At 31.7% G+C, this 27,141-nt stretch overlaps 1 protein-coding gene across 4 annotated transcripts in view; it reads left to right on the plus strand.

Moving 5' to 3' along the window:
* The window catches only part of LOC127698792 (EH domain-binding protein 1-like), a 99,434-nt gene that overhangs the window by 18,301 nt on the left and 53,992 nt on the right, over positions 1–27,141 (plus strand). For 2 of the 4 annotated variants that reach the window (XM_052202458.1, XM_052202461.1), the window contains exons 7-20: positions 2,072–2,579; positions 3,102–3,183; positions 4,001–4,170; positions 5,066–5,114; positions 8,831–9,591; positions 10,037–10,094; positions 10,953–11,087; positions 11,968–12,112; positions 13,234–13,293; positions 19,663–19,784; positions 20,515–20,614; positions 22,416–22,480; positions 23,933–24,050; positions 26,038–26,137. In XM_052202458.1, coding sequence (XP_052058418.1) covers positions 2,072–2,579; positions 3,102–3,183; positions 4,001–4,170; positions 5,066–5,114; positions 8,831–9,591; positions 10,037–10,094; positions 10,953–11,087; positions 11,968–12,112; positions 13,234–13,293; positions 19,663–19,784; positions 20,515–20,614; positions 22,416–22,480; positions 23,933–24,050; positions 26,038–26,137 — 2,473 coding nt within the window. The remainder of the gene's footprint in view (positions 1–2,071; positions 2,580–3,101; positions 3,184–4,000; positions 4,171–5,065; positions 5,115–8,830; positions 9,592–10,036; positions 10,095–10,952; positions 11,088–11,967; positions 12,113–13,233; positions 13,294–19,662; positions 19,785–20,514; positions 20,615–22,415; positions 22,481–23,932; positions 24,051–26,037; positions 26,138–27,141) is intronic. The other 2 variants (XM_052202459.1, XM_052202460.1) reach the window with 2 other exon arrangements.

Below are 27,141 nucleotides of genomic sequence, written 5' to 3' on the forward strand. Positions count from 1 at the left end.
AAGCTTCTCTTTTGGTGAATAATTTGTTGTTACTGCTTTAAAAATAATTTCATTTACTTAAAACTATATATTTATTTAAGTATTTCCTAGGAAAAAATTTCTAGTATAGCAGAATATAATAAATAAGGAGAAAAAGCTCACCCAAACTCTAAGTATGGCTTGTTCTGTCAACTAATATTCATGGTAAAGTCCTATTTCAAGGAAATTTTCTTATAAAATGTGTTTTGGAGACTCAATCCACTCAGAATATTTCATTATTTGTAATATTTCACTTAAATAGCAAGAAATTTTAACACATGAGAGTACTCACAAGGTCAAAAGTGCATGTACAGCTTCCCATATTAGGTGTAATACCACCATTGATTTTCCCCTATTAGTCTTTGTTAAATTTGCACTTTTCAAAACATTGTGCAGAATATATCTTTGTTTCAAATAAAGAAATACTTGGCATGAGTAAAGTTTTATCCTGTCCAGTACCATAGAAAAAATTTAACATAACATTTCATTGCATATAAGAAAATAATCATCACTGGAAGTTAACCAATCAAATTTTCCCCCTTTTTTAACCTGTGTACAAGCTTTAGTAACCATGTAACCTCAAGTTTCCAAAATATTTTATAGAAACCCCAAATAAAAAAATAATGGTGCTTTGAAATACCCAAGATATATGTTTATGACCCAGAAATGTTTTACTGCAATGAAATGTAGGATTAATTACCTACAACTGTCAAATTCAAGGGAATATTTTTTTAGACCTATTTTCGTATGCAACCGGATGTGACGTACTATGATTTGGTGGTATTACACCTTTACCAAGGATACTCCACTTACTACTACCAATAAAATATTCTTCCATGAAAATATACTTGTGAATAGACAATGGTATTAAACATCATAGTATTGACAATCTTTTACTAAATAAAGAAAATTATTCATAAAAAGGAAAATAGAAATTACTAAAATATTGGACCACACCAACACGGGAGTCCTCCAAGAGAATAGACAAATTTATTTTGTGATTTAAAATAATGTTATGAACATTCAAGTTTATCAGTTTAGTATGAAGTTGTTTGGTAAGATTATATTTTATCTTATCATTTCAAGAACTTATTATTTAGTTTAGTTCTTTAGCAGTCATTTTGTTTTTTGTAATTTTTGTTTTTTTTGCATGAAGCATATTTTTGCATCTTTTGTCAATGAAATAGCTTTTGGCACAATAAGATTTCTGCCTATGTTATTATTTAATTTATAAATTGCTTGATTGAGTGCGAGGTTCCCACAGAAAATGCTAATTTTTTCCTAACCTTTTGAAAATCTTTATTTCAAACTAAAGTATATTTATTTACCTGTCTAAGAATCTTTACATATAAATTGTATTTCTTTATTTTCTTTCCCTTTGTCACTATTGTTATTTTGAATAAATGTTGTACTAATAACACTGCAAAAAAAAAAGACTATTTAAAAACATTTGATTCTTTACTCTGGAGAGTTGCATGATATGAAATCTAATATGAATGGAAGTAAATACATATAATATAAGTTGATTTTGAAGTAACATTTAAGTTTGATTGTAAGCAAATTTGAAAATCCAGTACTATTTCAGATTAGTTAACACTTTATCATAAAAGTATGAAGTAGAGAAGATCTAATTTAGTGTTGTCCATGTTAAATTGACATTTCTTTATAATACCATGTAAAAATGTTACACTTACTTGATATGCATAAAGTATTTTCATTTGAAACTCTCAAGGACATCTCGCAATAACTCTATGGCAGGATTTTCAGATTGGCCTATTTATTCAAACGTGCTCATAGTAGACATTATGAATTTAGAATTGTATTAGAGTAATTAAAGCAAATTGAGGATATATACAGCTTAAGAACTATTTATATTTCCTGACTATAATGTTAAAGAAAGATCGCAATTAATAAATGCTATAGAAATAAAAAAATTGATAGATACAATGTATTTGTAATTGGATGTTTAAAGAACATTATCATGTTTTAAAAATTCTGTAAAATGTAAACTTCATTATGTGGGAATAACTCTGTAAACACTTTTTTATTTTAGCAGAACAGAGTGAAAATTCAGTTAACTTAACAGAAGCATTAGAATCCTCAAACCCATTTGGCGATGATGATGAGGAGGAGGAGGATGAAAACAATCCTTTTAAAGATCCAACTCCCCCAGACAGATATCTGACATCGGATGTCATTAAATCCTCAAAAGCTAAAAAAACAAAAAGAGCTCCAGCACCACCACAAGCAGGAGAATCATCTCCAAGTCCCAAAAAACCTGAATCAACACCAAGGGCCACACCAGAAAAGTCTTCAGCGGCAAAAGTGCTAAATCCACCTGGAGAACAATCACCAAGTCCAAAGAAGCGAGCTCCGGCACCACCACAATCAATAGAGACGGCTCTGAAAGAGATAGTATCATTGACAAAAAAACCTAAGTCACCGTCAAGTCCAGAGAGACCTGTCTATGAAGGTTCTCCACCATCTACTACTGTGGAAAAATGGAAAAGGCCTATAACTCCTCCACATCTACAGACTAAATCAGAATCTCCTAATGAAAGGTAGTTTATCACTTTAAAGAAAAAAAAACCTTTGAATTTCACATTCATAGAATATTTCTTAGCACTAAATCACTCACTGGATTCCTATTAAGTTAACACAGATTCTGGTGTACCTTATGAATATTTTGATTTAAGCACTTCAAGGGAAATATGGTACCTCAGTTAAATTCAAATGGCTTAAGACTTTAAAAAATCTGCATTCAATTCTTAAAGGAAATATATTCTTCTTTTAAAATAAGACAGATAGGCTAAGGTAGATTTTTAACATTCTAACTCACAGTGTCTCTAGGAAGACTTTTCATCCTACTTGGACACATTATTCTGAATTTGAGCAAAGCTATTTGTGATCTTACTCATAATGCTGTATGCTTTGCAGATCTGTTGTAAACTCTTATATTCGATAGCTAAGAATATCGAAAAAGCGGAAAGAGTGTAACTCATTAGTTAACCAGAAGTAAAAACTTTTCTCATTGTTGTATGATTTTTCTTGAGGTAAGAAATTAAAATTTTTTTTTCTTTCAGTATTACAGATGTGTCTATAGATGTGGTTTCACCAGACAGTAAAGGGGACAGAAAAGCTTTGGAAACATTAGATTTAAATAAGGTAAATGATCATGAAAGAAGGTCAGAATGGGGTTGCCGTTTCTATTCTGTAAACCTCATCCATACCCTCATGAAATCTGAACTGAAAAAACGACAGGGTTGCAAAAGTAACAAATGAATTACTGTAAATTCAGAAATTATTGCGTGCATTTATTATTGCGATTTGTGTAGAATGGACAACAATGCGAAATTAATAATTGCGATTTCAGAAAAATCTGCATTCATTTACATGTATCAATTACCACAATGCAAGTTCTTATTACTCATCTAATTGCATAATTCCCATTAATAAAAGCCTCACAATGATTTGTGAATTGAGAGTAGTGCTTTTGCTGCATTTGTCAGCTTTCATCATAGAAGTATCTTATTAGAATTACCTTTTGTAGGATTGATTGGTCTTTTGTCATTGTACCACAAGTGAGAGTCAAGCTAAAGTGATTCACCGCCATCTTATTTGCTTTATTGTATGATTACAGCATGTTTATGGCTCTAATCATGACTGAATCAGACGATTATAATTTTAAACATTTGTTTAGTTTTGTCTTGTCTCAACAAAGTCATGACAATTTTTACCAGGATTTACAAAATATCTTTAATTCAGAATTTAATTGATGCATTTATTATTTTAAGTCATTGACAACTAAGATTGATATGAGTATGATTAACCTGATTCTTGAACATGTTTTAGTAGATTATCACGAACCAAAAAATGTATGTGATATTAATTTTTTGAAGTGTTCTTCCTTATGTATTTTCATATTATGAAAACATTTCATTGGTTTCTGTATTTAATGAATTTATCTTCAAATTTATTGTAGCAGACAGGATCACCAGTATCCAAGTCTGGGGATTCCACTCAGACTTTATTAGAATGGTGTAAAGAAGTTACACAAGGCCATAAAGGTGTAAAAATTACAAATCTGACAACATCATGGAGAAATGGAATGGCATTCTGTGCAATTATTGCTCATTTTAGACCAGATCTGATGTAAGTTCATGTATGTTTGTGTCAAAGTTGCAATTTGAATTATGTTGCATTAATCTTTTTCGTGGATTCAAGTTTTCACCGTTTGTTTTTAAATTAATTATTTCAGACTTGAGTGTAACTATCAATAAAATATATTCATTTCTCTTGGGTTTGAATTATAGTTGATAAACAAGATAAAATCCTTTTGATGATTATCTCCCCTGGATAACTATTTTATGTCAATGGACAGTTTTTGACCCATGACATTAGTACTCTGTAAACAATCTTTTGGTTGCAGCATTGTTTTGCCTAGTACTCTAGTTAAAAGTATACAACAGTAGAATAGAAAATGGAAACAGAATATATCAAAGAGACAATAATCTGACCAAAGAGCAGAAAACAGCCCAAGGCCACCAATGGGTCTTCAGCTTTAAAGAATTATTATTATTATTATAATTATTATTAAAATGACTCATATTCTTAGCCCTCAGAGGAAATATTTAACCTCTGCACTTTAATGTAGTAATTTGTAAGTCTAGGAGGTGTGTGGTCACAGCCACTCCTTCTGCAGATTGTTACTGAAAGAATTCATCAATGCATATAATTTTGTATGATTTATTATTTTATGTAAATACCATGGAAGGCAATGTAATATTCTCTGTAGAATGTAATCAATATGAATTATATAACATATAAAAAGGATAAAGGTTGATCAAGATTAATCAAGGTGGTCAGTTTCTCCTTGCAATAAAAGTGTTATTGCATGAATACTTGTTGATATCATCCCTCTTAAAAATGACTTGCACTGACTAAAGTTTATGCAATATTATAGTATACCCATGGCAATATTTACTAATATGCATGCCAAAACCCAATATAGTCTTTTGATGATGATTTGTAAATCTTGTTATTTCAGTGATTTTCGATCTCTTAATCCACATGACATGAAAGCCAATAATAGAATAGTAAGTACTAACTTTGCATTATGGTGAATTATGAATTCTGATGCAAATATTGATAAAAAAAGTAAGGGTATCCTTATATGTTACAAATTATCTATAACAACATTTTAAACTGGGGTATAGAAATATAATTACCTGGACCTCTCCTTTTTGTCGAGCCTGCGACTTTTGTCGCAAAAGCGAGACATAGCGATCCTACATTCCATCAGCGTTGTCGGCGGCAGCGGCGTCCACAAATATTCACTCTGTGGTTCAAGTTTTTCAAATTTTAATAACTTTCTTAAAGTATCCTGGATTTCTACCAAACTTGGAGAGAAGCTAGTTTATGATCATAAGATAGTATCCAGAAGTAAATTTGTAAAAAAAAAAATCCTGTTTATCCGTATTATACTCATAAATGGACTTAGTTTTTCTGCCAGTTAACATTACATTCACTCTGTGGTTAAAGTTTTTATACGACCGCAAAAAATTTTGTGGTCGTATATTGGTATGACGTTGGCATCGTCGTCGTCGTCGTCCGACGGTTGGTTTTCGCACTCTAACTTTAGTTTAAGTGAATGGATCTCTATGAAATTTTACCATAAGGTTCAATACCACAAAAGGAAGGTTGGGATTGAATTTAGGGGGTTATGGTACCAACAGTTAAGGAATTAGGGGCCAAAAAGGGGCCAAAAATAAGCATTTTTGTAACTTCCAGACATAACTTGTGTGTTAGTGGATGGATCTCTCTGACATTGTAACACAAGATTCCATATCACAAAGGGAAAGCTGGGATTCATTTTGGGGGTATTTGCCTCAAAATTTAGGAATTAGGGGCAAAAAAAGGGGCAAAAAACAAGCATTTTTCTAGTTTCAGGACAATAACTTGTGTGTAAGTGTATGGATCTTTCTGAAATTGTACTACAAGGTTCCATATCACATAGGAAAAGCTGGAATTGAGTTTGGGGGTAATTGCCCAAAACGTTTAGGAATTAGGGGCCAAAAAGGGGCCAAAAATAAGCATTTATCTAGTTTCCAGACAATAACTTGTGTTCAAGTGTATGGATCTCTCTGAAATTGTACTGCAAGGTACCATACCACAAAGGAAAGGCTGGGATTGATTTTGGGGGTATTTGCCTCAAAATTTTAGGAATTAGGGGCAAAAAACAAGGGTTTTTCTAGTTTCAGGACAATAACTTGTGTGTAAGTGTATGGATCTTTATGAAATTGTACTACAAGGTTCCATGTCACAAAGGGAAAGCTAGGTTTGCGTTTGGGGGTAATCGCCCTACACGTTTAGGAATTTGGGGCCAAAAAGGGGCCAAAAAATAGGCATTTTTCTAGTTTCCAGACAATAACTGGTGTTCAAGTGTATGGATCTCACTGAAATTGTACTGCAAGGTACCATACCACAAAGGGAAGACTGGGATTGAGTTTGGGGTGATGAATCATAAGGGGTTCAAAAAATTGGGGGGGGGGGGGGGGGGGGATTTTTTTTCCCTGTTTTTTCCTTTTTTTCCTTTAAAATTTTCCATTTTAAATTGGTTATTTCTGATTTATATATTAAAGCAAATAATAATGATATGGTTTGAATAGGTAAATTAAAAATTTTTAAGATCTTAGACCACATTCATTCTGTGTCAGAAACCTATGCTGTGTCAAATATTTAATCACAATCCAAATTCAGTGCTGTATCAAGCTTGAATGTTGTGTCCATACTTGTCCCAACTGTTCAGGGTTCGACCTCTGCGGTCGTATCAAGCTGCGCCCAGCGGAGCATTTTATTCAAATTTTAATAACTTTCTTAAACTATCCTGGATTTGTACCATACTTGGACAGAAGCTTGTTTATGATCATAAGATTGTATTCAAAAGTAAATTTTGTTAAAAAAAATCCTGTTTATCCATATTTTACTTATAAATGGACTTAGTTTTTCTGCCAGTTAACATTACATTCACTCTGTGGTTAAAGTTTTCAAAATTTTAATAACTTTCTTAAACTATCCTGGATTTGTACCAAACTTGGACAGTAGCTTGTTTATGATCAAAAGCTAGTATCTAGAAGGAAATTTTGAAAAAAAAATTTCTTGTTTTTCTGTATATTACTTATAAATGGACTTAGTTTTTCTTCCAGTTAACATTACATACAGTCTGCAGTTAAAGTTTTTACAACATTTATAAGATTCATAAACCATCCAGGATTCTTACCAAACTTGAACAGAAGCTTTTTACATTCAAAAGATAGTATCTAGAGGAAAATTTTTAATAATTATTTCTCCATTTTTGTTGAGCCTGCAACTAACAGCAAAAGTAGACGAGACACTGGGTTCCGCGGAACTCTTACAAATTTTTGAAAATAAGACCCATGCTGAGGGACTATCTGTTTGCCTTTGCATGAAATATGAAAATGGTCATAATGTGGATGTTAGATATGATGCCCTATGTTAGAATTTTATGCTCTGTATGCATGTTATATATATAAAATACTAGTACACGATTTTTATGCCCCTGTGGTAGCAGAGGGGGCATTAAGTTTTACCCTTGTCCATCCTTACGTACGTACGAATGTATGACGTACATCCCAAAGTTGGTTTCCGTTCTCTAACTTTAGTTTGCCTCAACGAAATGTTATGAAACTTATACACAATACTTATTACCACAAAACACAGACCAAGTTTGAATTTTGGTGGCGTCACTCAAACCGTTCTAGAGTAATGCCCCTTTACAAATGGAAAAATTGCTGAATTTTTCGATTCTGTTCTCTAACTTTAGTTTGCCTCAACCAAATGTTATGAAACTTATACACAATGCTTATTACCACAAAATACAGATCAAATTTGAATTTTGGTGGTGTCACTTTTACTGTTCTAGAGTTAAGCCCCTTTACAAATGGAAAAATTGCTGAAATTTCGTTTCTGTTCTCTAACTTAAGTTTGCCTCAACCAAATTTTATGAAACTTATACACAATACTTATTATCACAAAACTCAGATCAAGTACAAATTTGGATAGCGTCACTTTTATCATTCTTCAGTTATGTCCCTTTATAACTTAATATGATATGCAAGCTGGGGCATCATCTGTCCCATGGACACATTCCCCATCCATTTTTTTAATCTGTTAGATGACCTGATACAGGGCATCATTTCTGTCATGAACAACAAACTATCTTTCCTTAGTTGCAGTCAACTTTTCCTTTCCTGCATCCCAATTGCCTCATATAATAGAGTTCAAAAGGGTGAAAAAATATACAGAGGACCAGTCCAGAATAAGAATTTCAAATTTAAAACTTCAATTTAAAACAACACATTAGAGCTGATTCCTCACTATTGTTCATTCACTCCTGTGGATCCTCAACTTGATACCCCTGCTCGACAGAGTTGATGGTATATAGGAATCCTTTTGTCATACTTTTGAATTCCAAATGATTAGAGGAGAACAACTTTTTGTAATTAATTGAAATTTAAATGGAATGTTTTGGACCACTTAATACAGATTTAGTTAATTTTCCCCATTTTCACTTCCACCGTTCCAAAGTTATGGTACTTGATTATTGAAAAATTCAAATCTTTTGGTTTTCTGAAAACAAATGGAGTATCCCTTTTTCAGATTGATTGAAATTTTTATGAAATATTTTGGACCATTAAAGACAGTCGTTAAGTGTCCATTTTTGTCATTTTCACTTTCACCATTCCACAGTTATGGTACTTGATTAATTAATTAGAAATTTCTTGTTTTGTAGGCTTTTGATGCAGCAGCTAAGCTGGGTATTCCAAGAGTTATAGAACCTTCTGATATGGTTTTATTAAAAGTTCCAGATAAATTATCTGTAATGACCTACTTGCATCAACTACGGGCATATTTTACTGGTCAGACATTAGAAATACAGCAGATAGGAACAAGTGCTCGTGAAAGTACATATACTCTTAGTGAAAAAGATCGTGAGTTAGAAATGCAGATTTCTAGAGAAATGTACGGTAAAGATGTGATGGACTCAGCACAGCCATCAAAGGAAAATGTTCCAAAACCTGAAGTTGATAATCATAAAAAATCCAAGAGTCGAGAGACGACTCCAGTGACGCCAGATTCATTGTCTTTTACTTCAAGTAGTCCCTCTAATTCATTAGACAAATTAAGTGAAATCTCTAGTCATTCGCCTGTTAAACAAAGTCCTGAACGAGAAGTGACTTTAACAAATGGTGATATTAAAAAATCTCCCAGTCCCGATAAAAATAATTCTTGTGATAATAATAAACTGGTGTCTCAAACCAAAGAGAAACCTTCTGTGTCTGTTGAGAAATTAAAAACCTCATTAATGACAAGAAATCAGTTGAATAATCCTTTTGATTCTGAGGAGGAGGATATTAGTCCAGCCTCAGGTCATGCAGAAGGGGAGGATGATAGTGAAGTGTGGGTATTACGTAGCGATTCACAGACAAGTAGTATAGCATCTGGGTCAATCAGTCCACAGTGGTCTTCCAAAGAAAGTACTCCATCCAGAGAGTAAGATATTATATAATTCTTGAAGTCATGCATTAAGTCCAGATGAAATAAATTTCTAGATTTTTGTGGACAACAATGTAATTATTGAATGGCTAGATTTTAAAAAGATACCAGAAAAAAAAGAAAACTTTTGATATTGATTTGTAAATTGTGTATTTTATTACAAATAAAGTTGTGAAAAATGGTAAAATTAACTTTTTTTAACTTAAGAAAGGGCTCACTTGAGAGGGTAATTTGTGTGAAGAAGTGTTCTCCCCTTTTGTTCTTTTGCTGTTCTTGATCATCAAAAGGGAAATCAAGTCACCCTAGATTTCAAACATTCACAGTTGCCATGGGCATGTAAAATTCTATTGCCTCATTGATGCCAATCAGTGGTTTATATTTTCAAATATGATTTAATTCTAGCAACTTGTTAAATGGATGATTTACTTTTTTATTTTTACAGAAAAAGTCCTGTTGTTGAAAAACATCAAAGGAGATACCAAAAACATACTGAAAAACAGGTGATTATTTCTTTTATTTTGATAACAAGTTATTTTGAAACTTTATGGCAAATGGGTGACATTCACATTTACAGATAAGTCATCCAGCCAACCCTCATTTAATTGAACAAAACAGACAAAGGGACCATTCAAAACTTAGTTCATGTAGTGTGAATGCTAAAAAGTGAAAAACAGTGATTGCTAGTGATATATTTAAATAAGTGAAACACAGTGATTAATAAAATATTTATCTTGCATTGATTACAGTGAATTATCTCGGGTCCCAGAAATCCAAGAAATCAAAAGCTTGTGTCAATCTGGAAAAAATTAACTTGAATTTTTTTTTTTTTTTTTTTTGTGTACCCACTGGTCATGAAAAGAAAGGTATCCTTTTCTGCAATGACATTTTAAAAAATGACAGAAAAATATGAGAGGTACCCAACTGATTGTGAGCACCTGTTGAAAAAAAAGTCAGTACTAACTTATGATCAGGTATACTACCACATGTTCCCAGAATGAGCATATGACAATTTTAAATAGCAGTCCTGGAGATTTCTGAATTTTTTGGAAAACATAGAGTTTACACCTATGTAATGTGATGTATACTGTAATTTCAAACGGTTGTATGAATATGATGCTACCAAAATGTTGACTATTGAAAAAAATTAATTGTCTAATTTTATGAAATTCATATGTCATTCATAATAACGAAGTGAGAAAAACTTGTTCAGAACCTCATACCAAGAATGGGATGGGGAGATGGGAAGGGAGTTTATTTCTTCACTTTCCCTTTGCTTTAAATTTAAGGATTTCCATGTTTTTATGAAACAGCCCTTAAAGAACACATTTAATTTTGATAGTGTTGATATTATTTTATAGCCAACCAATCACAAAGCCAGGCACGAAGAGCTAAAGGCAAAGGCTAAAATACTTTTAGAGAAGGCTAAACAAGATGCTATAGTTGAAACTAAAGAAAATAAGCAGAACACCAATGAAACAGGGAAAGCAAGTCAGGTATATTTTCAGAATTTTTTTCAATAATGTTGTGTTTTGCTGTCAGTATATGCAAACCCACGAAATTGAAAATATCCACAAAAACGCAAAATTTCCCCAAACCATAAATATTGGTACCACCAAAAATAAATTAAAATTGAGAATGGAAACAGGGGAATGTGTCAAAGAGACAACAGGAAACGGGGGAATGTGTCAAAGAGACAACAGGAAACGGGGGGAATGTGTCAAAGAGACAACAACTTGACCAAAGAGCAGAGAACAGCCCAAGGCCACCAATGGGTCTTCAACACAGCGAGAAAATCCCACACCTGGAGGCGGGTTTCAGCTGGCCCCTTAACAATAATGTACTGTGGATTCACTTATTTTCTTGGGTACCAATTTTCGTGGATTAAGGAAAACTCTCATGTTCGTGGATATTTCATTTCATGGTTTTGCCGAAGTTTGCATACAAGCCTATAGGAAATTTGTCATTTGTTGAACATTTAATTTCGTGGTTCACTTATACCAACGAAATCCACGAAAATTGGTATCCAACGAATAATAATGAATCCACAGTATACTAGTTCAGCGAAACTGGACGTCACATTAAACTACGAAACATATAAATGAACCAAAATTAAAAGAAACCTGTATTTACACAGGTAAATTATGATATAAGGTGATTAGATATCGTGTTTTAAACTTTTATCACCTATTTAATAATGATGGGAACAATGTGTAAGCAAAACATATTTTATATATAAATAGTAATATCATGGTGAGTATATTTTACCCTATAAATTCCTGTAAAATCTCTTCTAGATTGAAAAATATCAATTTTCTGTTTCTTTTTTATATTTATTATAATACTGTTCTACAAACTTTCTAATTGATGATATAGGAAGAAGAGGATAAAAAACACAGACTAAAAGAAAGAGCTCGACAGTTAATAGAGGAAACAAGGGCCAGTATTGGCAAACCTCAGATGTCTGATATGAATCCATCGGTATCATCTTCACAGAGGACAAAAATTAATACTGATTCAGGTATTTATTTATATTTTCTGTATGTCAACTGCAATAGTGTTGAACTTTGAATTATTTTGCAAAAGCTCTTTTTAGATAGATATATGGTCAGTTACTGAAATTCTGCACAAGTTATGACCAGTCGTATCTCGAAGGATCTTTTGTAAAACTACTTCCTGGTTAAAAATTCTTTTTATCTTGATCTTTCTTCATATTAAAATTTGTTCTTTGCAGTTTTTCTTTATTTTTTATTTCAAGATTTTATTCAGTTTGACTTCAATGATTATTTTTTTCCTGCATGTATGTTTAAGGGTTCCAAGGCACATGCGAGACTAGCTTTAAGTAGAATATATACTTACACAAAAGAAAATTTCAAATTAGCGAGTTAATAATTCTTAAATTTGTCTTTGAAATGCAAAGGTTGATTATTACTTCTACAGCAACTTTTGTTAAGAGAAAATTTGTCTTTAGATGAATACATGAAAGTTTAACTTCCAGCTGACTATCTTTCAACTATATTCAGGAAAGAAATTCTTTGATATGATGTGGATATGAACAATAAGTTGTGCTTTACCAACATGCTGAGAAATATTTGAATATTATAACTCACAAGGAAACAGATAGTAGAAATACTTGTTGGCACAACTTGACACATTATCCTGACTCTGAGTTGACAACTCTTTGCTCTTAAAGCTGTGTTCTTAGTGGAGAAGCAACACATATACATATTTTATAGTACATAAGAGATATAGAATTTATTATATTTATGTGTCCTTGAATTGGATTTAAAAAATGAAATGAAATTCAAAGAATATATACATACAACTGCTGAACATTCTGCTTTTTCTAAACAATGCATGTCAACTTTCTTCTTTAAGATAACTTTTTTAGTAATCTGTAAAGTAAAAATGCCCATGAACTTTAATAAGCTTTATTAATGGTAAATGTTTTTTTATTTCATGCACTTTGTTTTTTGTTAATCCATATACTTCTATTTATTTGTGTCGCCTCTGTAGCAGAGATCACAGTTAATTTTGCTTTTGTAAATGTTGTGTTTTACACTAGAGTTTAGTTTAATGCAATAGATTTAGTTTTGTTTTTCCCAGATTTTATTTTTATTTCTGTTATATTTATGCAAACAGTTAAGCCTACAAAAGCCAGGCGGATAACTGCCTCTTCACAGCTTTTCAAAGCTAGGCATGGTATGTTCTAATGCATGTTATTATGAAGCACATAATTTTGTTATAAATTCACTAATCCTAGATTTTAACCCAGCTTTTAAAAGTATCTAACCTTTGCAGTTTGCTGGGCAATTTTTTCCTAATTGATAAAATTATGTATGTATTTATTTTTTGGTGCTTATGTTGTTTATATATATTCGTTTTCTTAGCATAGCAGTTAGGGCAGGTGATGGGCATGTTAATTTGTACATTCAGATTTTTTATGCACAGCTTTTAGCCTGCAAATGGATTTCAGCAAAACTTTCTCAAACTCTATTGAATTTGATAGTTTTGTGTATCTCCAATTTTATTATGTGATCAGAATGATTTTTGGGTTTTTTAATCAAAACATGGACTGAAAGATTATTTCATATTATTATTAAAGATGACACCTATTCAATACCATTGCCAAACATGGTTCAGATTCCTTAATGAACATAATGATTACTGATATAACAAAAAATATGAACAACATATTATATTAAATAGAATGTGAGAACTGGTATACCTTAATGTGAAGAAATCTAATTTATTTTCAAAAGAAAAAAAAAACATTGTTTTAATTTATGAAAAACGTTCTTTATTTTAAGAAAATACCAATTAATGCATAAAAATATACAAATTACTGATATCTCCTTAAATATGTACAAATTACTGTTATTTCAGTAAATATATACAAATTACTAATAACCCCATAAAATATGTACAAATTACTGATATCTCGATAAATGTATACAAATTAATGATGTCTATAAATATATACAAATTACTGATATCTCCATAAATATATACAAATTAGTGATGTCTCTATAGATATATTACACAAATTACTGATATCTCCATAAATATATACAAATTACTGATATCACCATAAGAAGATTAGGGCTGTTTCATTTTTAATGTTTTTGAACCAAATGAATTTTTGAAAGAAAAAATCACGGTAAAATTGTATCAAAACTTATTGTTATGGGGGACAGGAGGGGCAAAACAAATTACTGATACAATTCTGTATTTCAAAAATTATTTAAAAGATTACATCAAAGGAAGGTTAAGGTATTTTCCATGTGTTAGCTTTTTGTTTGTTGGTACATGTAGGTATTGTTTTTAAAACCTCTGCTATTCCCTATATAAAACAAATTCTTTTTACCTATATTGTCTACAATTTCAGTGGCGAATTTCATCCACACACCAATTATTCTTTTTAAGTGCCTCCCTATTCAACTCCTTTCACGACCCAATCAAACCATAATGGAATAATCCTCATTATGAATTTGAGTAAATCAAACTCACTTGAGGAGTGACCAATTTTAATGCCTTGCAAATTTTGAGAGAAAAAAAAACTTTAAAAATCTTTAATAAAATTGACAACTTGAAAGAAAAAAATGTTAAAAAAAGATGTCTTCTGCTATAACTGTATGATTAGTTTGGTGCTTGTGTGTAAAGGACAGATATATGTTTAAGAATTAAATGCTTCTTTTTATAATATTATTAGGGTGTAAAAGCGTTGACCGAAGCACATTTTGTATGAAGCGGGGAAGTGTATCATTCGAAAAATTCGTATGCATGATCAACGCTTTTACAACCCTATAGAATTATAAAAAGTAGCATTCAATTTTTATAATTACATTTTTTATGCTGCATCCATGAAATTAAGAGTTATATCAAGCTTTTATAAGCTTTATTTTCTATGCATCGTTTTAACATTGTCACAGAGAGAATATGTCTTCCCTTCTTGTAGAGGAGATTGTTCATGCCTACACTTCACTCTTTACAAGTTGTTCTAAAAAAAACTCATGGTATACTGGTTGAAATTTCAAAAATTAGGCTTCGACCTATGCTGTCTCAATATGACTCGCTCATAAATTTCAAAGTTTGTAAGTCTGCTTAGTGCTTTTACAGATTAAAGAATACAGCAATATGTAAATAAAAGTCCAGTTCTTTTTCTGTAAGGTGGAAAATTTTTGCAAGGGTATTTATTTTTCGCTAATTTAGGAATTAAGATCAAATCTTTGAGAAAAAAAAACAAAATCAGAGACAACAAAAACATTCAAATAAAATCTTGCAAACAGGTTTGACTCAAGATATTACAAAATCTAAGCTCCCAGAAAATAAACCATTTCACAGTATGTTACATATGTATACTAATATGATTAACCTTACCAATTTTTCTGCACCAGATGCGCATTTCGACAATAAATGTCTCTTCAGTGATACTCATGGCCAAAATATTAAAAATCTAAAGCTTATTGATAAAAATGACGAGCTTATAAAATAAAAGGGACAAAAAAGTATAACCAAAACGGGACAAGGAATCGGAGCTTTGTATCTAGATCACCTAAGGTCGTCAATCATAGCAGGAAAATTGATTGCAAAAAGAAAATTTATCAGTAAAAAGAAACAATTGCTACTTTCTGTAAAAATCTTGAAATGAATCTTATTAAAGTGGGATTTACAGTAAGATTTGAGTTTTGGACAAGACTGTCTAGACAGATCTTAAAAGTATGAAATTGGTAGCATGCTTGTAACATCAATATAATTAATAACATAGACTGACATTGTCTGTTGATACTTTTGTTTTGTATCCTCTATCAACCCATAAAGTGAAGCAGTTGAAGACTGTTTGATTTGGGTTTTCAGAACAAGGTGGACACAGTGACATATCAAACATGCAATTGTTTTCATGTCGCTAAATTCAATAAACTTAGTAACAGAGATTGATCTTTTCTGTTGAGAACCTAAAAGTAAAGTAGTTCAAGAAGAGACTGTTTGATTTGGGTCTCAGAACAAGGAAGATACAGTGACGTTGAAAACATGAAATTGATATCCTGATCGTAACGTCAGAATGTCTTTTAACATAGACTACCATTGTCCCTTGACCCTCCTCTTTTAACTTCTATGGTAATTATTTTCCCGTTTTATAATATTATCTTCGGCTCTATCTTGTTACAAATATGTACAACAGATTTTAAAGAGCAGGAGGTTCCTATAGAATATGCACTTCAAAATATTATCTGCACTTGTAAGGTTCAAGATGCTGATATTGACCTAAAAAATTAAAACAAAGGACCTGTGACCTCTGCCTTATTTAGAAAGCATTTTATGTGACTATTAGAAAGCTTAGGTTAACTTATTTAAGTGTCACAATGTGCAGATTGCCCTGAACCACTGTAGGTGTGTCATCAGTTAATTTGTAGGTTTTCATGATTAGTTGATTGGCAGTGGTTTCAAACTGTCGGGCAAATGGTAAATGAGTTGAATTGACAAACTGCATGTTGACATTTTTTTTTTTTGAGGGAGGGGGGGATTTGATGAAAGAGTAGTTTTTTTCCTTACATTTATTTGCAGATTAACAGAAAAGGATGTTATCAAATTTATCTAGATAATAGAAAAAGACTGCAAAATCATACATTTGTTGACAACATGCATGACCTTATGCCTTGATACAGGATCGTGAATTAGATTAAATTTCTCTTTGTCATCAAGTGTCTAGTATACAAAAAAATGTATAATGTGTTTGGTTCTTTCAATAAGTTGTTCAGTTTATTTTCATTGTATGCCTGAAAATGACGTGTAAAGCAATACCAAAATAATTTGTTGTTCATTAAACTCACTTCCAACTAAGAATACCTTGATTTAAACTTTTTTAAAAATGAATTTTATTGCTGCATATTTTTATACGACCGCAAAATTTTGCGGTCATATATTGGTATGACGTTGGTGTCGTCATCCGAAGACACATTGGTTTTCGCACTCTAACTTTAGTTTAAGTGAATGGATCTCTATGAAATTTTACCATAAGGTTCAATACCACAAAAGAAAGGTTGGGATTGATTTTGGGGGTTATGGTACCAACAGTTAAGGAATAAGGGGCCAAAATGGGGCCAAAAATAAGCATTTTTGTAACTTCCAGACATAACTTGTGTGTTAGTGTATGGATCTCTCTGACATTGTACCACAAGGTTCCATATCACACAGGGAATGCTGGGATTGATTTTAGGGGTAATTGCCTCAAAACATTCAGGAATAAGGGGCCAAAAATAGTTTCATGACAATGACTTGTGTGTAAGCGTATGGATCTTTCTGAAATTGTACTGCAAGGTTCCATATCACAAAGGGAAAGCTGGAATTGAGTTTGGGGGTAATTGCCCAAAACGTTTAGGAATAAGGGGCCAAAAATAAGCATTTTTCTAGTTTCCAGACAACAACTTGTGTTCAAGTGTATGGATCTCTCTGAAATTGTACTGCAAGGTACCATACCACAAAGGGAAGGCTGGGATTGATTTTGGGGTAATTGCTTCAAAATTTTAGGAATTAGGGGCCAAAAAAGGGGCAAAAAACAAGCATTTTTCTAGTTTCAGGACAATAACTTGTGTGTAAGTGTATGGATCTTTATGAAATTGTACTACAAGGTTCCATATCACAAAGGGAAAGCTGGGTTTGAGTTTGGGGGTAATTGCCCTAAACGTTTAGGAATTTGGGGCCAGAAAGGGGCCAAAAAACAAGCATTTTTCTAGTTTCCAGACAATAACTTGTGTTCAAGTGTATGGATCTCTCTGAAATTGTACTGCAGGTACCATACCACAAAGGAAAGGCTGGGATTGAGTTTGGGGATGATGAATCATAAGGGGGTTCAAAAAATTTGGGGGGGGGGGATTTATTTTTCTTTAAAATTTTCCTTTTTAAATTGGTTATTTCTGATTTATATATAAAAGCAAATAATAATGATATGGTTTGAATAGGTAAATTAAAAAATTTTAAGTTCTTAGACCACATTCGTTCTGTGTCAGAAACCTGTGCTGTTTCAAATATTTAATCACAATCCAAATTCAGTGCTGTATCAAGCTTGAATGTTGTGTCCATACTTGCCCCAACTGTTCAGGGTTCGACCTCTGCGGTCGTATCAAGCTGCGCCCAGCGGAGCATTTTATTCTTACTTGTGACTCATAAAAAAATATGTAATTTTTATGAGCATCAGTTACTTTGGCAGGAATATATCAAATCAAAATCAATCACATGCTGTTCTAAAGTCTTAATGAAAATAAAATCTAGTAACTTTTTTCAACATGGCTACTCATTTATTATTGGTAAATTCAGATGAAATATTATCAATGAAGATTTGGATAACTCACATACACACCCCTTATTTAACATTCCCAAAAAGTTGAGGACCAACACATTAATTTGGTATAGCCTTAACTTGTGTGTTATTGCCAAATTATGACATTGTAAATAATTAATGTCAGTATACATAGGTTGTCTCACTATAGTGAGGGGCCTCGGTGGCTGAGTTGTCTAAGTAGTTACTACTGTAATCTCTAGCCAGTCAACACTGAGGTTGTGAGTTCGAACCCCGCTAGTGCGGGTGTACTCGACTCCAATCTTAATTGACTAGAATTGTCAGTTTTCCTATCGAAGGTCGGTGATTTTCTCCGGGCACTCCGGCTTCCTCCACCAATAAAAACTGGCCGCCACGAAATAGCCCAAAATCGGTGCTTAAAAGTGGCATTAAAACACCAAAAAAATCAAAATCAAAAATCTCACTATAGTGTGCCAGTGTGGATTCATTTATTTTCGTGGATTGAGGAAAAAATGTTTTCATGAATATTTGACTTCCTGGTTTTTGTCAAAGTCTGCATGCAAGTCTGTAGAAAATTTGTACTTTGTTTAACATTCAAATTTTTGGTTCACCTGTACTTAAGAAATAAATGAAAATTGGTAACCTGTGAATAATAATGAATCCACATACATGTGTTACGATGTGTAGTTGCAAGATTTTTTCCAATTTGCTTTATTTCGTAAGAGGAACAGGACTTAGACATGTGCTTGTTAAAAATTTTCAAATGGTAATAAATTTGTGTGGACAAACTATTATATTATTTAACTTTAAAAAAATGAATATTATAAAGATGAAGAATTAGAATTATTTATTTCAGGAACACAATTATAAATACAGATTATTGAATCCATTGTAGGAGGAGGATTACTTAAAAAAAAAACATATTTTTAAATTATTTTTATTAATACTATAAAGGATAAAAATGAATATGGTATTATATTTAAATGGCTTCATGAGGTATTATTTAATTAAAGCTGAAATAATAGAAAACAGGATATTATTTTCAAAGTGTTTATGAAATATGTACAGTTGTTGAAATTTTTTTATCTTGAGGTTATATCTGAAGTGAAATTCAAGTACGTTTTTGAACTTTTTATTCTAAAAGACACTTAGGATTATATATAGAACACATGTTATGATAAAAAGATTTGTAAATGAATAAATAATGAGAAGGAAATCTCATGTTAGAAATATACATGTGCAATAAATAATTTTTTTTATCTGTCTTATTCTAGAAGCATCAGTTATAGCCTCAACAGAGTCCAGCGTAAAAGGAGACAGCAAACTGAAGAGACTCAGTCTGAAGAAAGTAGATCTGTCAACACCATTTTCCAAAGACAAAACTCCATCTCCACAGGTATTTACATTTACTGACAGATATAAAAATAAGGAGATGTGGTATGATTGCCTGTGAGACAATTATCCACCAGAGTTCAAATGAAGTGAAAGCAAGTAATTATTGGCAACCATATGGTTTAAATAATAGTTCTGTTCCTTTGACCCTTTTTTCTTAAAAAGGGGAGAATTTTTTCAGTTTGATTAGATAGAATAGATTTTATACATTTTAAATTTTGACCATAGGTCATGATATACATTATCTTTTTAATCTATTAGTGTATTTAGGCTGAAATTATTTTATTAATATAAATTGAAAATGAATTGAAAAAATATTTGGAAGAGATTAATGTACAAGTCCCCTTGATGAAATAAAAATGAAAATTTGGGGTAGCAATTTTCGTAATCTTAATTTTTATAAAATAATGGGGGAAAAAACAGGTTGGGCATATTAAGTTATTTTAAGTTATCTCCCCTAGCTTAATTACGGTTTATTTGGTATATAGATAAGAGAAATTTGATTCATATCATTTATTTGCCAAAACAATTTTTGACAGGTTACAGAATTACAACAACATCTATGAAACACAGATTAATTCTTTTTCAAACAATGCCTGAAATATTCCTTTTTTTTCTTTTTCTTTTTTATTAAAAAGCATATATGAAACTTGACTTTTACAAAAGTAATTGATTTTAAAGAGTTATCTCCCTTTACCAATGTCTATCTTTATTTTTTTTTTGCTGATAATTAGGTGTCAGAACCAGATAAAGCTGTTTTAAATAATAAACAAGAGAAAAGAAAAGTTGTTCCTGCAGTGAATATTTCCTACAGTATGGAGTTCTCTAAAGAGGGTATGTATGTAGCTAGGTACAGCAAAGTTTTATCCCAAACTCAGCAAAGTTGATAATTCTTAGTAATTAGGTATCAATTTCTTCATTTGTCTATTTTCAAAAATAGTGGATCTGTTCAAAAGAAACTTCTCAAGAATGTTCAACAATGGGAATAATGTCGGGATAGTTCCATATAATGAGAAAAGGTAATCCTTAGACTTAAAAGTCAGATTATGTCAAGAGTGAGATTGCTATTCACAATATTTCATTTAAGTTAATGCACAGTATGTTGGAGTGTAAAAATGTGTACAATGACCGTGCCTGCCAACAAGGCCGGCATGGCTAAAAATAGAACATATGGGTAAACTGCTATGAATAGAGAAAATATGTCAGGTGCAGAAATATTCAGAATGTTGAGATCTACCTACTGTTCATTTACATCAAAACTGTCAGATGACTTCTTATAGGAGTTATTGTACTTAAATGAGAAATTTTACCATTTTTATACCCCCGCCTGTACCGGAAGGGGCATTAAGTTTTACCCTTGTCTGTCCGTACGTCCAAATGTTGGTTTCCGTTTTCTAACTTAAGTTTGCCTCAACCAAATGTTATGAAACTTGTACACAATGCTTATTATCACAAAATACAGATCAAGCTTGAATTTTGGTGGTGTCACGTTTACTGTTCTAGAGTTTGCCCCTTTACAAATGGAAAAATTGCTGAATTTTTCGATTCTGTTCTCTAACTTAAGTTTGCCTCAACCAAATGTTATGAAACCTATACACAATACTTAATACCACAAAACTCAGATCAAGTACAAATTTGGGTAGCGTCACTTTCACCGTTCTTTAGTTATGTCCCTTTATAACTTTATATGATATGCAAGCTGGGTCATCATCTGTGTCCAATGGACACATTCCCCATTTATTTTTCTTCATTTCTGCCTATTATCAATAGATACAGAGAAATTGAAATTGCAAAAACAATCAGCAAGGCAAGATCTACAAATAAATCAGCATGGCCGAAAAACATCAGGTGACTCCTTATTGGAGTTAATGCCCTTTAATGACAATTTTTACCGATTTTTGTGTTTTTGTTTAAATATTAAAATCTATAATAGATAGATAAAACTTATAACCAACAAAAATTATCAGCAAGCAAGACTAGATCTACAAATAAGTCTAATCTCTCAATGTTTTGCGTTATTTTTAGAAGTATGTGTTGATGGCAGATTGTCTCTGTTTTAACTCATTATTATTTTTTTTCGATTTGAACAATTTACATCTGAAAATATTGTTAAGATATCTGCATCTATTATTGAAGCCAAGTTTTGCCCTCCAAATGTCATTTGGGTTTGATGTCTTTTAGTTACTGTCTCAATGATATATATACTCTATATCTCCTTTCATTCAACTAAAGATGTCCATTTTGTTTGGCTTCTGTTGTTCTGTTACTGTCTCATTGATGTTTACCCAACATTTCCTTTTATCTATATGATGAACATTTATCTGTGTTGGCAGACAAACTGATTGTTGACAGACTCACAAACTTGTAGCAACACATAGAGATTACTTCTATCGTCTTGCTTTGTTGTTTGAATCACATTTTATGTAAATTTGAAACTTCTTGAAAATGACTGAACAGAATTTAACAGATTTTTCAAAAGGACATTGAAGTTTTTCAACTGCTATTTTAATTTTTGAACTGATTAATATTTAAGGTTTCCAATACTTACACATGGACATTTCTGCTTATATTATTTAGAGACTGCAGGCGACACACATCTTTCTAAGAAGATTAACACATTTTTATTATTTTTCAGATGGTGGAGACTCCAGTGATAATACAGAATCATTAGAAGAAGATGTGTTGTACAAGAAAAATGAGGTATGATAAAGTAAGAATTCAGACAGGTTGTTGGATTATGGTTGGGTTTTTGTTACTCAGTCTTTTTATGTTTTCTGCATTGTTATTTGTAGACTTTTGTTTGTCTTTTAATCGTTTTTTTTTTAAAGGTATTGTCAATTTGTTTTCAACTAATGAGTTTGAATATCCTTTGATAACTTTAGCTTCTTTTGCCATATTTTAATTTAAAATCCCATACATTTAATACTATGAAGTTGTTGTGTTGTCTTTTACAATGTGTTTACAAATACCGTTGAAAGTTCTAAGTTTTACTACAGAGCATCATGTGTGGTTCAGGTAGTATTTTTTCCTTATTTCTTCCCAATGTGTGCTTGAACCAGTATCTTTTATCTGTAATTGTTTATCAGAATTTTATTTGACTCAATTTCAGAAGTAAGATCTGTTGATCACATGTGGACAATACAAATTTGTTCAATCTTACCTTGAGAAATAATCCCCAGGAATATAATCAAATAATTAACATTCAATAGTATTTTTAGATAATGTCTCTACTTTGTTTAGTTCCATGTTTCAACTAAAGTTCAAAGGTCATCATGAGAACATCTGTTTATTAAGCAGGTACATTAAAAACTGGTTCATACGAGTCAGAGGCTTAGATTTAAGATAGTTGTGTTGATTTTTAAACAGCTAATGAACTGTCAGTGGTATTTTTAAATGCAGTGTACATTTTTGTCAGATAGTGGGATCTTTATCTGTACATGTCTCAATGAATTTTAAGAAACGGTAATTTTTATGAGCAGTTAAATTTGGCTGGATGATATGCTTTTACCAAAGGTTCAGGAAAGTGCACTGGAAAAGGCAAAATTTCTGAATAGGTTTCTTTGATAATCTATACTAAGCTTGTCATTAAAAACTGGCCACCACGATGTAGGCAATTGTGCAATTAAACACCAGAATTCAATGAATCATACTTTTCGGCTGCTTGATTTTATTATCAAGCAAAACAGAGTTATCTTTCTTTTAATATAGATCCTGACAGTAGTTGTTTTTAAATTTGATTTAAATTATGCTGATAGCAGTATTATAAAAAATACTAAAAGTTTATCATTTAGACCAAAGAAACAAATGAAATAAAGTTTAATGTGTATATTGTAACATATATTTTAATTATGGTACTAAACAATGGCCATTGTTGACAATGGGAATAGAATAGATACCAGCTCTTTAGAGCCTTTAGGTATGTAGACTATTCAATGATATCTCATTATGATGAACAAATTACAGTGAAACCTGTATATAAGGATGACCCTCAATACCAGAGAAAACTGACCTTATAAAAGAGGTGACCTTTGAAACTAGGTTCAAAATGCATCAGTATTACTAAGGCAGGTAAGATGACAGTGACCTGACAACACAGGATTTTTTTTTGCGTAATAGAGATGACCTTTATAGATCAAAGAATTTTATATTTAGAATTTCCAGAGTACCAATCAGTACGTAATGGCTGAAATGGATGCCTTGGATAGGGAACAGAAACAAATTGATGCTGAGGCAGGACTACTGGAGGAAAAACTCAGAAAGGCCATGAATGGTAATACTTTGATAAAGCCATTTTAAAAACATGCATTTCAAATTTTTATAGCATCATTTCTATGCAGTATTTCCTAGAATCACAATAATAAATCTTTAACATTTTTTACCGTTGTTCAACATTCTCAGTTATAAATGCACACAATAATTTTTAAAGGAGTAAGTTCACGAAGGCTAAGATTTTGATGTATTTTTTATTTAAATCAGACCATAATACTACAAATTTCATAAAGAAATAGTTGTGGTATTACTATTGATACCAAATAAGTTCTTTTTGGCACATCACATCATAAATTACAAAGAAGTGACCACTTAATTAGGCATTATTTTTTTATGAAACATCAGTTATGGTCCAATTTTTCCATAATTCTTAACATTATTTGGCATAATTTACTTTGGTCGTAATCCACTTCTCAGAATTTGTTTGTGTCTGTGTATTTAATATCATCATTGACATTTGATTGTTACATAACATTTTGGATCATTGTTTGTGGCAAAGGTTTTCTTTAAGCTTTTAGGTACAAAAAATACACCAAATTAAAAACCAATTGTTCAGAGAACAATTGAAGGTCTTTCCACCCATAAAGATCTATTTTGATATAGAATTATTAAAATTCGGTTTAAAATATCATATCCAGCGTCAAATGATAGCTTATTGTACACTGATTCCAAAAATATATGGTTTCTATACATTTTTTTCTAAATAAGGGAGATAAATTGTTACTTCCGGTTTGAAAAATGTCACTTCCGTGTTTTTTTTATAGTTTACTTGATACTGATTCCAAAAATATATGGTTTAATATACTTTTACATTAAATAAGTACAAAAAAATAGCTACTTCCGGTTTACACATGGTCACTTCCGGTTGGCTTTTCCATGGTCAAGTGGCTTGCAACGTAATGCAAAAAGTCCCATGGATTTATCATGTATACATATGAGGTAAAATCGAAGGTCAATATCTAGAACGTCAAATTTACCTATGACCTTGAGCTCAATTTCAAGGTCATAAACCAAGGGCTTCAAATCAAAAGACCATAGGTCTTAACTATATATGGTTAATGAGTTATATCACTATATGCCTAATTTTTAATATAAGAAGGGAGAAAACTCCAATTTAATGTTAGTGTACCCTTTCAACCAAAATTTATGTTTTACGACATGTCGCAACTTACAATTTAGTAAAAATATGTTGTCGATATCTTATACAGTTTTTAAAAAGAATTGAAAATAAGCCAAAATCAAAATTTAGAATATGACCTTGACCTCTGACCTTCACCTTTTTTTCTTTTTTTTGGACCAAGGACCTTAAATCAAAAGATCCTAGGTCTCTATCACTTATGGTTTACAAGATAGAAATGCATATCACTTACATCAAATGCATAAGGGGAAATAACTCTCATATGGAGTGTTCGTATGGCTTCGGTCAAAATTGAACAAATCATGCGAAGGATATAACAAGCAATTTTATAAAAGAAATTTGTCACTTTCTTATACGGTTACGGAGGAGATGCAGTCACAAGGAAAACAGTGTTCGGGGAGATAACTCCAACAAAGAAAATTATTCGGTTACGCAGGGTGAATTTCAAAGGCGCATAAACTGTTCGATATCATATACCAAACATCTAAGCGACATCTTGCGAAACAAAATTTATACGCAAGAAATAAAAGTGGCGGAAGAAGAAAAAAAAAAAAATAATAATAATCAGAACAAATACAATAGGTCTTTCCACCGAAAAGTGGAAAGACCTAATTATTGTAATTTGATAGCAATACCAAAATTTGCTGACTTTGGGTTCTATAATGTACTCTTTTGAAGATATTTGTATAAACAAGCAATAAGGCTTTTCAAAATGACCCATTTAAGAACCAAATTATAACTTTTTTGATATTTAATGATAAAGTTGAAATTCAACCCCATAGTTGGCCAAAAGTGAACTTTGTCCTTTACAGTAATTGATGTGTTACCTATATATGTTTATCTTCCGCAGGAAACAACAAATCTTTAGAAGAAAAGTTAATGCAGCAATGGTTTCTACTGGTTAATAAAAGAAATGCTTTGATAAGAAGACAGATGCAGCTTAATATTTTGTAAGCTTATAGTGTATTGTTGATTTGTATATCTTCTATTCATATTTGGCATTATTAATGCAGGAGTCCATTTCATAATTTTTAAGTGAAAGAAGAAGGTTCACAGTGGAATCCATTTTGGTCTTAAAATTATGACTTTCTAACTCACTAATTTGCTGTAGAAATGTGATAGAGCACAATCCTTACACAGAAAGATATTCACAAAGGTTGTCTTTTGTGTTCATCTACTAGCTGAGGAAAACTCATTTATATCCACGTTTATCCTCTATACTAATTCAAAACAAATGGTCCTGAAATTAGTTTGTTTTTTGCTAAATTTTGTAAGTTGCTGCTATGACTATATTTTACAACATCACAGTCAATTCGGGTCATCAAGACTAACCTAATAGTTACATTTTCATATAAGTCTATATACTGTATATCAGGGTTTTTTATGCGTCTGCTTTTTTTTTGAGATTTGATGATAAAATGGGCAGCTTAAATTTTCATTGTGTATAATTTTCGCTGAATGGGAAAATACATGCGAAAATATAACTGTATAGTATTGTTAAAAATGTAAATAACATAAAATTGAGAATGGAAATGGGGAATGTGTCAAAGAGACAACAACCCGACCACAGAACAGACAACAGCAGAAGGCCACCAACAGGTCTTCAATGCAGCGAGAAATTCCCGCACCCGGAGGCGTCCTTCAGCTGGCCCCTAAACAAATATATATATTAGTTCAGTGATAATGAACGCCATACTAAACTCCAAATTGTACACAAGAAACTAAAATTAAAAATAATACAAGACTAACAAAGGCTAGAGGCTCCTGACTTGGGACAGGCGCAAAAATGCGGCGGGGTTAAACATGTTTATGAGATCTCAACCCTCCCCCTATACCTCTAGCCAATGTAGAAAAGTAAACGCATAACAATACGCACATTAAAATTCAGTTCAAGAGAAGTCCGAGTCTGATGTCAGAAGATGTAACCAAAGAAAATAAACAAAATGACAATAAT

The sequence above is a fragment of the Mytilus californianus genome, unplaced genomic scaffold, assembly GCF_021869535.1.
Source record: "Mytilus californianus isolate M0D057914Y unplaced genomic scaffold, xbMytCali1.0.p SCAF_4, whole genome shotgun sequence".
NCBI classification, from domain to species: domain Eukaryota; kingdom Metazoa; phylum Mollusca; class Bivalvia; order Mytilida; family Mytilidae; genus Mytilus; species Mytilus californianus.